This window comes from Benincasa hispida, chromosome 11 (genome assembly GCF_009727055.1).
Source record: "Benincasa hispida cultivar B227 chromosome 11, ASM972705v1, whole genome shotgun sequence".
Taxonomy (NCBI): Eukaryota; Viridiplantae; Streptophyta; class Magnoliopsida; order Cucurbitales; family Cucurbitaceae; genus Benincasa; species Benincasa hispida.
Window position 1 is genome coordinate 57,543,208 of NC_052359.1, and position 15,955 is coordinate 57,559,162.

The window sequence follows — 15,955 nt, forward strand, 5'->3', positions numbered from 1 at the left end:
TAATATTAACATTAGGATGTGCCTTATATCAATTATCCTATAAATACATCATTATAATTTATATGAAATAACTAATATTGTATTTGAAATACATTTTCAAGTATTTAATTCAAAAAATAAGTTATTTTGGAAGAAATTTGAGTGTCTGGTAACCATTCAAAATAGGTTTTCAAGTGCATTTTAATCAATTTTTATCAAAAGTATTTAAATAAAAATGAGTCTTATTTGAAAAATATTTTTTTCTCAAATCAATCCAAACGGGTCCTAAAACTTCTGATTTTTCTCCTTTCTAGAGTTTTTATATCTGACTTTGATATCAATAATTTATAATCAATAAGCTATATTTAAGTTGATAGGAGAATTTGGATGCAATGGTTATTTCAATCCATTAACATCTTAAGGAGAAGAAAACAAAGAAAATGGTTTGCTGAAGTCTCTTCACGATGTTTGATCATTTCAAACATTTCGGCCTTTCTTTGACCATGTCTTTTGACCCTTAAAAATAATAATAATAATCATCATTTTCACCGGAGACCTTTTCTCTCAATAATAATTATTATTTTGGGAACATATGATTTCCCTGAATAGATCCCCAACAAAGAAATTTGAATTAAATATCCTAATATTATACCAATTCAGAAATGCAAATAATAAACCAATTTTTTTTTTAAAAAAAAAGTTTGATAAATTCATAATGTTATCCAAACTCAACTACTTCCATACAAAAAATATTTGCTAATACAGCAAGCATGAATTTTTTTTTTAGGTAGAGCATGGATTAATTAATTAATTAATTATATATATATATATATAAAATTTTCATTTAGGTTAAATTATATTTTTTTTTTTTGTAATTTTTTCCTTTATTCACCCAAATTCGGTACGATTCTGTCTTTAAAATCTATAAAAAAATTATTTTAGTTTTTATTATTCATTTAAAAACAATTAAGCCTATCTTGATTTCTATTAGAGAATTTTCAAATAATTAGCAATGAATCAAATAAATTTTTTTTGCGAAATTTGTAAGATGGGATTTTTTTTTAGTACATAAAATATGATTGTTTGAAAGTTAAGGGAAAAAAGATAGTAGTAGTAGTATATTATGTCATTATTTAGATTAGTTTATATTAAATATAATAAAAAAATTTATTTGGACCTCTACCAAAGCTAGTATATTTTTGTGGTCAATAATTATGTTTAACACATGTCAATAATTTAATTTGATGGTTGTTAATATAAGAAAAGAAATAACCCTAAAATTGATTGTTGTTTAATCAAGCAATAAAAAAAAGCATGTTGGATAGAAAGTGCATCAACTTTCACTTGACTGATAATAATTCATTGTTAACTGAAATTCAGACTTTAGTTTCATAAATTATTTATATAACTAATTTTATTGTGATTTAATTAAAGGCATTGACACTGTTTGGGGTAGGGAGCAGCCCATGATTGAACCTTTTAATTAATTACAAATTAATTAATTAAATTTAATAGGAAAAAGAAAAAAAGAAAAAACAGATATGGAAGTTTTCCCCAATAAGAAAAGGCTTTTTGGCTTCATCATCATCCAACTTGGAAACAACTCACAAGACAAGATTCACCAATTATTTTCAATTATTTTCAATTATTTTCTTCCCCTTCATTTTGAAGTTTAATAGAAATCACTGTGATTTTTTTTTTCTCAAAAAAAAAGTATGTACTGCATCCAATAGTAGGGTAGTACAACTTTACTGAAAATTTTAAAAAGAATATATATGTGAAAATTACTTAGGTATATCTCGAATAATATTTATCTTTATGCATCTCACCAAATTATCTAATCATAATTTACAATGATAAATTCTTTTTTTCTAAAAAAAAATATTTAGTTTCCTTTTGACGATGAGTGATAAGAGGGGATGCATAATAAAATGGATGCCTCTTAAGTATTACTCAAAAATTAATTTATATATAAAGAGATTCATGTGATTTTGATCATCTTATAAATTAAAAAAAATAAACAACTAAATAAAATGGCTAAACTTTTAGGTTTATATATATATAGTAATTTTATGTCATATAGATCATAAATTTTTTTATTTTATATCTAATATATGTCTTTAAACTATTCAACATTTTTTATAAAATTCATAGGCATAGTAGATTTAAAAAAGTGAAAGTTTAAAGATTTCATTATATGGTAAATTCAAATTTTCTAATAGATCTAAGAGTTCCAAATATCTCATGTTAGACATGAAATTTTTAAAGTTCAACAAAAAGTTGAGGAAACTAGCTAGTTGAAAAAAAAGTTTTTCTTTTTTGTTTTTATTTCTAGAATCTAGTTAAGAATTCAAATGTTTAGTGAGAATAGATGAAAATTAATGTGTTATAGATTATTTTCGGACCAAAATCATGAGCTCAAGAGGCATGAGAAGTATAAGAAATGGGCTAATGGACCAATGGAGGAAGAAAAGAAGAGACGTTGGGCCAAAAGGCCCAACTTACCCGCCTCGGCCTCCGAGGCAAGTTGGGCCAAATAGCCCAACCTGCCCTTCTTGGCGAAGGCCGAAGTAAGGTGGGTCATTCGGCCCAACTTGTCAGGCCAAGGGCGAAGCGAGTTGGGCCAAAATGGCCTAACCTGCCCCCGGCCAAGGATGAAGCAAGTTAGGTCATTTTGGCTCAATTTACCCACTCTAAGACCGAGGTGGACATTTTCTCATCCCAAAAAATTTGCCTCTCATGGCCAGCCCGAGTTGACATTTCCTAATCCTCTTCACCTTTTGTACGTCTCTTTGGGATTAGGAATCCAAAATCACCGCACTATAACTAGGGTGCAATAAGCACACCAAAAGGTAAGTTCTTCTCCACTATCTCTAACTTGTTCTGACCATTTGCTAAATATTGACTTAAGAATCGGAGGTTCTGTTGTAGGCACCACCCCGATGTTTTCTTTTCTTGTCTCGCAGATCTTCTTTCTTCGTCGAAATTATAAATTCACTGTTGAAGGCACGTGAAGGGTAGGATGAGTCTTCCTGCCCGAATTTTGTCATCAATGTAAAGGTAAATAATTTATGAGGAACAAGCATAATTTTCAATAAGTAAAATTAAAAATAAAGGATTTTCAAATGGACCTTAGATTTATTATTATTTTGTCTCAAATCTTTGAACCATATATCCCTCCTAAGAAACTATCAAGTTAAAATCTTATAAAAAGATTTCTGGTAATTAAACTATCACTTTAATTAAAGGAACCCTATAATGTGAATACATGGGAAATTAAAATTAAATTAAAAAAAAAACATGCAATGTTAAGAAATTTCTTGTAATTAAACTTTTGATATCATTAGATAAACCCTAATATTTTGCGTCTAATAAAGGATGGTTATACTAGTCCAAAATTTTCCAAGAAGTTGAAACTATGAAAAATAAAGAATATAAAGTTTAAAGAACCAAAAAGATATCAAGGTTAAAAAAATTAATTCGTTGAAGCTGAGTAGATGGGTAAAAAATAAAACCTTTTATCACATTTTTTTTTAATATAAGAATTGAATATCTTTATATTGATTAAATTTAATATGTAATTATATATTAATTAATAACTCAATTAGTTGGTGAACAAAAATATATAAACAACCAAAGATCGAAACTTTGAACTCCTCCATCCTCAAAACCGTGTTAAAACATCATCAACTAATCAGTATTTAATTAAAACTCTATTAAATTAAAACTGTTTGAAGTATGATTAATTTAGTAAGAAAAATCATGATAACTTTATAAAATATAAAGTATTAAAAGCAAGAACCATATCATGCATCATTAAAATAAATAAATAAAGGCTAAAATAGTGTAGATTCAGTGAACAAAGAAGCAAAAAACAAACATTTAAAAATTAAAATAATAAAGAAGGGATAAAAAAACCCCATTAAAGAAGCAAGAAAAAAAAAAGAAAAGAGAGAAGCAATTTGAGTGTGATGGGACTTGTATGAAATTTGGTTGCATTATTGGCATCATCTTAATGACATAAATAAAAAGGGTCATTTTTTTTTTCTATAAGGCTTTGAGTTGACTTTGGAATATCAATTCATTTAATTTATATCATAAAATTTTGCATGCTACGTATTAGAGCATTACTTAATTATTATTACTATAACCTTGTACGTAGCTATTTGAGTTCTTGATTTAGAGGTCAACTCTTTGACTTTTCAATATTTACTAAAAAAAAGTTATGTGGAAATAAGACGATCTTGGATCTTAAAGTTGATTGTACACGTTGATGGCAGTTCGAGTTGAGTTACAATCATATTGACAATAAGAAAACTTACCTTCTTGCTTGTTATAAGAAGAAATAATGAGATGCTTGTCTATTTCCATAGTTTGTATTATAATTTTCTTTTTAAAAAATCACAAAATCTTTCATTTTTTTTACTTTTCTATTTGGTTTGATAAATTAATCTTAATTAACTTTAAACTTTCATGAAATTAAATTCTAGACCTAAAAAGGTAAAAGGGAGCAATATCAAAACTATAAACATATAACGTACGGATAAAAAAAAGTTAATTGAGTTGGAAAACGGAGTATACTTGGAGTGACAAAAAGAGAGAGGAAAAATTAATATAAATCTTTTACAATATTTAAGAGAGAAATATTTTGTATTTTTTTATTCCCTCATAACGCATATGCTCAATATATATAGAGCTTTGTACAAGAGTTTCAGTAAAATAGAAAAGTACCAACTAATGAAATAATTAAATCTAAAATTTAACTCTAATAAAAGTCAACCTATTATTTAGTGTATTTCACACTATAATTTTAAAATAAAGTTCTTAGACAACAAATAATATTATAAATATGAAATCCTTTGAATGATGAACTAACAAGTTTACTGTCAAAATGAGCATAGCTCAACTGGAATATACCACGAGATCGAGGGTTTAAATTTCTCTACCTTCAATTATACTAAAAAAAAATAAAGAAAAAAAATGAACCAACAACATAACTCGTCAAATTGAACAATGTAAATGTAAGATACGCCATTGTCATTTTTACACCTTATGTCATATTGATTAGATTATATATTGTAGTGAACTTAAAACATTTTTCACTTTTTTTTTTTAGGAAAGCTGATACGGTAGGAATTGTGGGTCAGAAGGTGCATCAGAATAACTCAACTAGGTTAACACGTTTGTAGTATCCACATCACATTCGTTGTATAGAGGGAATCCAAAAAATCATAAAAGAAACAAATACAAGCAGAAATCTATGAGGGCTAGAGAGAAGCCCAAAATGAAAATGAAGAAGACAAGGAAAAAAATTATATAAAAGCAGTTAAGAAAAATAGTGGTTGGACTGTAATTTGTAAAGAATTTAGAACGATGTGACCAACAACATCAGAGAACATATATTTTTGTTTAGTGATACTTTTAGTAGCATTGTTGAAGGTGCGGTTATTTCTTTCCAACCAGAGAGACCATCAAAGAGCGATCAAGGAATTAAAGATGATGTTATTCTTCTGAGTAGACAAGTACAAACAACAAAAGTTTTTTCATAGAGTCGTAATGTCTAAAGCATTGTGTATGCCCAATCCCAGTAGGTTTTGGATTCTCCTCCAAAGATCTATGTCTATACATCAATTCATAAAGAGATGATCCATAGTTTTTTCTATTTGCTTGACATAGAGAGCACACCAATTTGGATTTAGGATGAAAAATATTTTCTTTTCATATTTGGTATCGTTGTTATTTTGTGTTTATCATTAAATAATATGTTTTAACTTGATCAATTAGTCAAGATCAAAAAGTAGCCACATATTGAAAGAGTTGCAACTATTGAAAAAGAGTAGTTCGATAAGTATTTAACATAGTACAAACTTATATCTCGTTAAATTTAGAACTAAAGTGTGTAATTAGAGACCAAACTTATAGATTGATACATTATTTATAGCAATGTATGCTACAACAGTGCCCCTAACATGCTTTTAGTCTAATTAGTTGGACAATAATATAATAAACTATTTATTAGTTGCGTATAAGAAATATTAACTAATTGCGAGTTGGAGGTCAATTTATTTTTCTCATAAATATTTTTTCGGGACAAAGAAATAAAAGTTAAACGGAGAAATCCTCAAATAATAATAAGTAAAGTTTAAAGGAGAAAGATGTCTATAAAATATCACCAAGCTTTTTTGGCAAATTGGAATTTATTAAACCAAGTTTAATTAGTATAATCCAAACATCACATTAAACGACATTAATAAAGTTACCTAACCTCTTTTTAAGTTGGTCTCAACGGCTGTAATCTCTAAACTATACTCTTTATTTTTTTATTATTATTATTTTTTTTAATAATCATTCGAATCACACAATATAAATTATTTTCTTTTGAGAATTAGAAGTTGAAATTTCTAAATTCCTTTTCAAATTAATTTTTATTAGTTAAATAACTTTTTGAACTTTTTTTTAAAGGCCATTCAATTAATGTCTTTTTAGAATATATTTAATTATTGTTAAGAATGCATGATTGTTTTGTATTTTATGTGAAACGAGTTGGTGGAAAATACCACTTTAAAAGAGAACTTATCTTATTTGTCTCTGTCCACAAAAAGATTTATTTTCACAGTTTTTATTAATTAAACATTTCGATCATTCTTTTAAAGAATACTAATAGTTACATGTAAGGTAGGAGATTTAAATTTATAACTATTTGAAAAGTATTTAAAAAGAATATCACATTAACTTAAGAATGATAGTCAATTTTGAAGATATACGGAAGTAAATACACATTCATTTATTAAATTGTTTATAGTACAACCATAGTCGATTGTATGTAAAAAAAATTATTCAATCTAATTCATTACTTATCATAATAGTTTAGGTTTCTTTTAATAACCATTTCGTTTTTTGTTTTTAGTTTTTTAAAATTAAATTTATTTCCCTTCATTTTTTACAATAATTTACATCTTTCTAAAGTAAGTTCTAAAAACAAAAACAAATTTTTAAAAACTACTCTTTTTAACTTTTAAAATTTGGCTTGGTTTTTTAAATCATTGGCAAAAAATAGATATTAAAGGATGAAATAGAGGTGAAAGTAATGTCTATAGACTTAATTTTTTAAAAAAAATAAAAAAAAAACTAAATAATTACCAAAGCGAGGCTTAATAATCATGTGGGATCGGTAAGTAATATTGTAGGATTGAAAACTTCTCTAAAACCATTTGAATGTACTTTATTCTTGAATTTCGACCATATAGAATTTTTTAAGAAAATCCAATAAAAGACAATAAAGAAAAAAAAAACTGATCACTCACTTTTATGTCTATTGATCACTAACATATCTATTTGCCAATTGAATTATGTACATTTAACTATTACATTGATAGATTTAGTTATTATTGATTAATTTTGTAGATGAAAATATGATTCTATATTGTTTATCTAGTAACTCGTATATAATCAAAGTTAAAACAGTACTATCAATTTGCATAGTATTTATACTATAATTAAAGTTAATACAGTACTCGTATATAATCGAATCTCTAACATCGAGATTGATAATATAAACACAATATCAGTTGAACTATACTTATTTTAGCATCAACTTTAATGTTAGAGGTTCCTTCTCCTACCTCACCTATTAAAAAAATTTAATGTGTTGCACATTATTTCAATGTCATAGATAATTAATTTTGATTATCATTATTTTTAGTACAATCATTAGTATTATTTATTTTTTTTAACAACAACTGCATTGTGTGAGATTGAACCTCCGACCTCTTGAGACGGAGATCATGTCAATATCACTTAGCCAAGTTCACTTTAACAATTATCAATTTTACTTATCAAATCGAAATACGCTAGAAGGGTTGTCCACTTGTTTCCTTATCTATCTATGTATATATATCATCTTATGCTATAGATTTATCTTCAAAATCTACACACCATTAATTACTCAAAAGGTCAATTAGGTCAAATTGAGCTTCCTTTTTTTTTTTCTCTTTAATATTACATTATAAAACGAGAAGGGAAATTTGAGGGTATAATTAAGAGTGGACATGTTAGTAAATTATCTCAACTAGAAATTCAAGTGAAAACCATTTAAGAAAATAAAGTTTAAAAGATAAAATTAAAAACAAATCATTATACCAAATAATACCTATTAATATTTAATTAAATATGGTGACCACTTTGTTTTACACCTTCTAAGAAACTTCGTAGCCATCATATACACACACAACAAATTTAACTACTTTTGAGGTTAAGAAGCCACCTCTCTTCATTTGAAATTTGAGTAACGTTTAACTTAATTTCCCAAAATTAGCACGTGCTCAATATAATTAAGAAAAATGAATAATTTACATAACATTCCAAAGTTTTGATGGCTAATCTAAGTCACTTTTTTCATAAAATTAATCTTAAATAATAAATCATACCCCCAAAGCTTTTATGCCTAACGTAAGTCAAGAAAACCATTTCATTTTCATTAATTATTATATATTTTCTAAAATGATTTTGCTTGGTAACTTCTATATTAGTCGAGCCTTGAAATTGCTAATGAAATCATTTAATGCTAAAAAGTAACTTTTAATAAGTTTTTCCTTTTAAAAAAAATGACAATGGACTAGATTTCCAACGACGCCATAAAAAGAAGGAAAAAAAACAAAATTATAATAAAGTTAAAATTGAGAATAATTATGAGATAACATTGGAAACTAAACAACTTCATTTTTTTCAAAAATATAATAATTCAAAGGAAAATAAGAAAATTACATGTGAGCATACAATTACAAATTGCATAAACCATGGTATGTATTATAAATGAGAAGACAAAATTGGGTGTATTTGTAAAGCTTATGAAAGAGATTAATCCATTTGATTTTAGCTTTTCATTCATGGAATCTATTATATTCAGATAAATTGAAGAGTTCAATAATGTCAGTATTTGAAACACAAACATTAATATCTTTTCCTATAAGTATTAAACATGACCTGGGATTGTTAAGTTGATATAAGTTATGGAAATTTTAATTATTATACGAGATCGTCTGCTCTAATACCATCGATTATTATAATAATTAATATTAAAAAAATTAATCTTGTTCACTTAAATACCATTTAATACTATTTTGATTAATGTATTTTCAATTTTGATTTATTTGATTACTGTACTTTTAAATGTTCATTTGAACTCTCGTACTATTAGAATTGACTATCTTAATCTCATTGTCTTCATTTAAATTTTTCAATCAAAGTTCTAGTCGGTGTACATTTTCTATCATGAACTTGGCCTATTCTATCTTCAAATTATATATTATTTCTCTTATCGCATTCATATAGTGTTTAAAATTTTAAATTATGCATAGTACAGTACAACTTAAAATTTCAATTTTAGAATTGAGGTGAAATTGGAGTATAGTGTTAAAAGATATATAATTAAATCTATCCTTAATCATTAGTTTAAGCTTTTGGGTCAATCGATAATAACAAACCAAATGGTCAACGAAGGTCTCATGTTCAAGTTCCTATAATGTTGTTTAAATCTACTTTCTTCCATCAGTTAACGCTACAAATAAATTTAAACAACTCTATACTTCAAACATGAATTATATAACTCGAAACACTAAGTTAACTTTTTACACTCAAGAATTTCCAACTTAATAACTCAATTTAGTACATGATTGGTATAATTTTGTTGGGACTTTTTCTATGTCATCATATTGCCATATGTATGTGAGGATATGACATTTAACTTGATTGATATTGATTTTGGCATTTAAAAGCCCGTGAACTATTTTGATGAAATTGTCTAATTCAAAAAAGAAGAAAAATAATTTTTAAAAAAATACACATAATTTTAACTAGGGGCAAAAAAAAAAAAAAAAATTATTGGATGTCGACGTTGGGGACCTATCTTGGCATTTAGATTTCAATACAATGAAACTGACTAGAGAGGGAAGAGAAAATAGCAAGTCAGGGACAAAGAACAAAAATGTCCAAGTCCACAGTGTTTATGTCTGACGTTATGGAAGTGTCGATGAAAATATTGATAAAATATTATTAACGACATAAATTTATGAAATGGTATCGAGAAAATTGTGAACTAAATGGACTGTATCGACTTTTCATTAATATAGATAGTTTTAATAATGTTGAAACTAAAATCAACTAGAAATTATCAGTTGACTGTAAATGAAATTAAGTTGAAATGATTATAGATCACGTCCATAGAAGTGTAAATTGATTCAATTATGAATTTGGAGTTGTAACTAATACAATTTTGAAGTTTGATAGTTTAAATTAATTTTCGATAAAAGTACTTTTAGTCTTTTAAGTTTCAAAATGTTAAATTTGTATCTTGAGTTTTGAGTTTAATTTTTAGTTGGTACCTAAGTTTTAGAATATTAAATTTTATTGACTTTAGTTTATATTTGATCTCTACGTTTCAATACTTTACACTTTTACTCTTGAAATTTTACTAATGTTCATTTTGATATTTGACATTAGCTAATTTCAATTAATTAATTTAAAATAATTATATATTATGTGAAATTTAATTAGTAATTTGAATAGCGTTGGAAAATTAGTGAAAACTAATTTAATCATAATTGATTGAATTCTTTTAAATTATTTAATAAACATTAAAATCAAAACGGTAAATGAGTGTGTTTTAGTGAAAAATCAAGTGTGAAACTTTGAGCTTTAGGGGCCAAATTGATATAAAACTCAAAATTCAAGAATAAAGATGTAACATTTTGAAATTCGATAACCGAATAGAAATTGAACCCAAAACTTAGTTTAGATATTTTTCTTTAATTTTTTTCCTTCAAAATGTAAAAGATAAAAAACAAACTTTAACAACATGATAATCACATGTTTGGGAGAGATTCTAAAATGGTTAAAATCACTTTTCTCATTTTTAACGTCGTTCAAAAATGCTTTTGATCATTCAATTGAATAGTATGAAAATTGTATTTAAAAGTGTGAAATTAGACATTGAATTGAATTTGAGTTATTAAAAATACAATTTGAGTGATTTCAAATATGACAAAAATAATTTTAACTTCAAAATCACTCCAAACATGCACTAAGTAAGTGTTTGGGCTCCTAACTTCAAGTAGATGGAGTTAGAGATGTCCATTTTTCCCATGAAAACGGGATCCCGCGGGGTGGAGATTCCCCAGTTAGACGGGGAATGGGGGAGAGAGTGGGAGAAGAAAATTCTCCGTGAGTTAAACGGGGACGAGGACGGGGAATGCATTCTTCATCCCCACCCCAATTAGCTTCTACATATTTATTTAGTATAGTTATCTAATGTTATGTTATTATTATTATTATATAAATATTACATTTAAGTTTCAAATTTGATTATTTATTAGGAAAGATAATGACTATGTTTAAATTGAATATTTAAATTTAGATTATATATGTGAATAATTTTATTTATATTTATTTCTTTCTACTAAAAAAATTAATTATTTTTTTATGTTAAAATTTGAGTAATTTATCTTTAAATTCAAATTGTCAGGTAAAACTAACCATAATAAACAATTTAGTGATAAAATTAATTATTTAATTAAAATTTATTCACATTAGTGATTTAAATTAATTGGTTTTTTTTTTTTAAAAAAAATAACGGCAAAAAATTTTCCGCAGAAATCCTCGCCCCGATCCCATGAGAATAAAATGGGAAGTGGGGAAGGAAATGGGGAATGACATCCCAACGCTCCTGCCCTGTGACATCTCTAAATAGAGTAGGCTAGCCCACTCTATTAATAGTTAATGTTTCCAACTATTATAATCTACAATTAACTTCAATATTACTATTTCAAATCTCTTTTTATTACCATATTTAATATTTCCTACTCATCTTTTTTCTTTCTTTATTTGTTATTTCTTACCTAAACTAAAATAGCATGTACATTAAACACCGACTATTATAAAACTGACTAAAATAGTCTCCACTACAAACATATCCTATATTATTATAATCCACAAGCTATAATAACCAACTCAATATCCTAAATGTCGACCGATGCTATGTTCGAATTTGACGGAATAGGTCGATGAATTGAATATGTATAATTAAACATCAATGTCGATGATGGGAGAGAACAAGAAGGGTGGGACCAAGGCTAGGTTTGCCTTTGTGCCCTAAAAAGTCAGCCGCGGTATTTCATTTCTTTATAAATTTAAAAGATATAAAGAAAAAATGACAAAAATAATAATAATAATAATTATTATTATTATTATTATNTTATTTTAAAGGCTATTTTTAAAGCAGCTGCGGAGGCTAGTTTCCTCCAGCTTCTGACTAGATTTTGTCAACGGTTTCTAACCCATTCCCCTTCGTTGATTTTAAATACCATTCCTGGTTTCCCAGAACTTGCCCCTTTTTTTCCTTTTATTTATTTATTTATTTTTATTTCATTCTCTTTTTTTTTTTCTCTATATATATATCCCAAACTTTTGCCTCCAATTCTCCACTAAACACTCAAATCCATTTTTCAATTTTATTTTCCTTTCCTTTAATTTCTCTCTCTCAGTTCTCATTCAGGTGGCTGCATGTTCGTCCAAATCCTCTTTTTTTTCTCTCTATGTTTCATGCACTGTTTGTTTGTTTGTTAATATAATGTTCTTTTTTTTGGTAGTTTTGAAATATGACTCCCGGAATGGCAGTTGAGAATGACAATACCGTTATGGCATTAGAAGCTCAAATGTACCAAAAGGGTGTGAAGCATCTTTGTGACAACGGCTTGAATAAGCTCCCTTCCAAATACGTCCTCCCGAACTCCGACCGCCCCGACGCCTACAAATCTGCTCACCTCGATGTCCCGGTTGCTCTCGAACTTCCCGTCATTGACTTCTCCCAGCTCTACGGCCCCAACCGCCGTTACGTCCTCCGTTCTCTTACCAAAGCCTGCGAAGAATATGGCTTCTTTCAGGTAATTCATTGATGCGTTACAATAAATTTAATCTTTGTTTTTTTTTGCAGTCCATGGAAAAAAATTTAAAAACTTTTAGAGAAAAAAAAGATGGAGGAGAAGTTTTATTCAAGTATACAAATTAGTACAAGTCTGTCACTGCTAAGGTTTTTTACACGTGTTTACTATAATCTTTGATTATGTAGATAATAAACCATGGAATTTCAAATGATGTGATATCAAACATGAGAGAAGTTTGTTCAAAATTCTTCGAGCTTCCATACGAGGAAAGAGCCAAATACATGTCATCCGACATGCATGCGACAGTACGTTATGGGACAAGTTTCAACCAAAACAAAGACAATGTTTACTGTTGGAGGGACTTCTTGAAGTTGACTTGCAACCCTAATCTGCACGAACTCCTCTCCGGCTGGCCATCGTCTCCGTCAGGATTCAAAGACTCGGCATCGACATATGCGGAGGAAACCCAAGGGCTATTCCTAAGTCTGGTGGAAGCCATTCTTGAAAGCTTAGCAGGAGATATGGAGAAAGATGAAAACTTGTTGAATGAGTTTGAAAGAGGAAGCCAATTAATGGTGGTGAATTGTTATCCACAATGTCCTGAGCCAGAACTAACCCTAGGAATGCCACCTCATTCTGATTATGGCTTTCTCACTCTTCTTCTTCAAGATCAAGTTGAAGGTCTTCAAATTCATTACCAACAAAAATGGGTCACTGTTCAACCTTTGCCCAATTCCTTTGTTGTCAACATTGGTGATCATCTAGAGGTTGGTTTTTCTTTCATTTTCCTACTTCTTTAATTTATTAACAAATATATTACGCTATGCTCTTATCGACTTTCTGATACGATTCATTATAATAATGTTTTCAGTGATGTTTTTAATACTATATTAAGAAGACGTGTGAATTTTTTACTAAACCTTTTAGTTTATGCGCTCCAGTCTTTTCTACTTTATTTAATGGATAGATTGAACTTTTTTTCTTTTTCTTTTTTCATTTTGTAAGAAGGATATACTTTCTTATTGATGTGTATATTCTTTAAAACTTTCATTGGGTAACATTCCTTTTCAAAAATAGTGGTATATATGTCATATGTGTATTGGATTAAAAGATAAAAACTCACTAATTACTAGTTTGGTTAAATAAATTTAACTTTTTTATTTCATATTTGGGTAGGCGAATTTATATGGTTAATGGTTGGTTTGGATATTGACCAATTAAGTGAAGGGGAAAATACTTCTTATGGTCTAATTTTCATTTCATCCATAGGTTCAAAATATTACACTTTTACTAGTCATTAAATTTTGAGTTTGATTTTAATAAAGTCCTTATGTTTCAAAATGTTACAATTTTACTCTTAAATTTTGAGTTCTATTTCAATTGGGTCCTTAATTAGGTTTTGAAATTTGTTCTTTAACATCGATCTTCACTAAATATTTACTTTTATTAGTCTTTGGCATTAATATTTATTAATTAATTTAAAATAATTATGAAGTGAAGTTTTAGAATGAATAATAATATTGATGAAGAAATAGTGAAAAGTAATTAATTATAATTTTTTTGGTTAATAAATATCAACTATGAAGATGAAAAATTAGTATTTAATGAAGAATGGAAGTTAAAAGTTTAGCATTTATACCTAGGTACCAAATTGAAATCTCAAAGTTAAAATTGTAACAATTTCAAACATAGAGATTAAATTGAAATCACACTCAAAACTTAATAACTAAGGTCCCGTTTGGTAACCATTAATTTTAGTATTTTTGTTTTTGAAAATTAAGTATATTTTCTCTTCATTTCTTAAAATAATTTACATCTTTCCTAAGTACAATAGTTGAATTCTTAGCCAAATTCCAAAAACAAACACAAATTTTTAAAAACTACTTTTTTTAGTTTTCAAATTTTGGCTTGATTTTTTAAACCATTGGTAAAAAGTAGATGCCAAATGAAAAAAATTAGCAGTTTAAGTAGTGTCTATAGGCTTAATTTTAAAAAACAAAAAACTAAAAATGAAATGGTTACCAAACGAGACTTAAAAGTATAAGATTTTGAAACCTAAAAATCAAATGAATACTAAACCCAAAACTCAGGACAAGAAAAGTATTTTTCCCCAAAAAAACAATAATCAATCATTCCTAATGTGTCATATATATCATCCACAGTCTCTCTTTATGCCACTAACACACAGATCAACCAGACTGTAAACAAATTAGAGTCAAATTTTAGGTATAGGGGTCTCTAAATATATAATTTGCAAATTGGGGGCTTAATAATAATAATAATTTAATTTAATTTTTTAATTGATGATATAGATATTCAGCAATGGAAGGTACAAGAGTGTTCTACATAGGGTTGTGGTGAATGCAAAGAAGGCAAGAATGTCAGTGGCAACATTACATAGCCTTCCTTTTGATTCAACAATTAAGCCATGGCCAAAGCTTGTGAATGAACAGAATCCAAGGCTCTATAAAGACACTGATTTTGGTATCTTCCTTGATTACATTACCTCTTGTGAGCCTAAGAGGAAGAATTTCTTAGACTCTAGGAAAATCATATATTGACTAAATATTTTAATTTATTACTAGGACAATATGTATAATGTCAGAAATATATTTATATATATATATATATAGATGTTGATATAATTAATTAAGTTTATTTTGTGGGTCTCAAGGGTAGTTTTGGCAAAAGGTAAAAGCCAAGGAAACCCTAGTTTATAGATGATATTGATGGCAAAAATTGTCGTTTTTGTATAATTGGAATGTGAAAGTGAAGAATTTGAGAAGATATAATTTTTAGTGTATTGTTGTTGCTGATTTAATGCTTACCATATAATGTCAAGTTTTAATATAGTGCTAGAGTGAAAAAGGGATTAAGTTCAATAATAATGTCTTTTTTTCAAACTAAAGATAAAAAGAAGGGTACCTAAAAAAACAAATTTTAAAAAATAAGAATTTGGTAAAAATCACGAATCGGGTACACGAGTCCCATCAATTCGATCACCGCCACTGTGGCTAGTAGGTGGTTGTCATGTCACATTA

General features: G+C 27.5%; 1 protein-coding gene across 2 annotated transcripts; it reads left to right on the plus strand.

The window, feature by feature from the left end:
* Positions 1-12,441: 12,441 nt before the first annotated feature.
* On the plus strand, positions 12,442-15,694 carry LOC120091668 (protein DMR6-LIKE OXYGENASE 1). 2 transcript variants are annotated; one of them, XM_039049770.1, is made up of 4 exons: positions 12,442-12,526; positions 12,621-12,914; positions 13,100-13,681; positions 15,227-15,694. In XM_039049770.1, exons 2-4 carry the CDS (start codon positions 12,630-12,632, stop codon positions 15,473-15,475), a joined length of 1,116 nt encoding a protein of 371 aa, XP_038905698.1. In that variant the 5' UTR covers positions 12,442-12,526; positions 12,621-12,629; the 3' UTR covers positions 15,476-15,694. The 2 variants fall into 2 exon arrangements, with proteins under 2 accessions (XP_038905698.1, XP_038905700.1); XM_039049772.1 differs by having other exon boundaries at positions 12,463-12,536.
* The last annotated feature ends 261 nt before the right edge of the window (positions 15,695-15,955 follow it).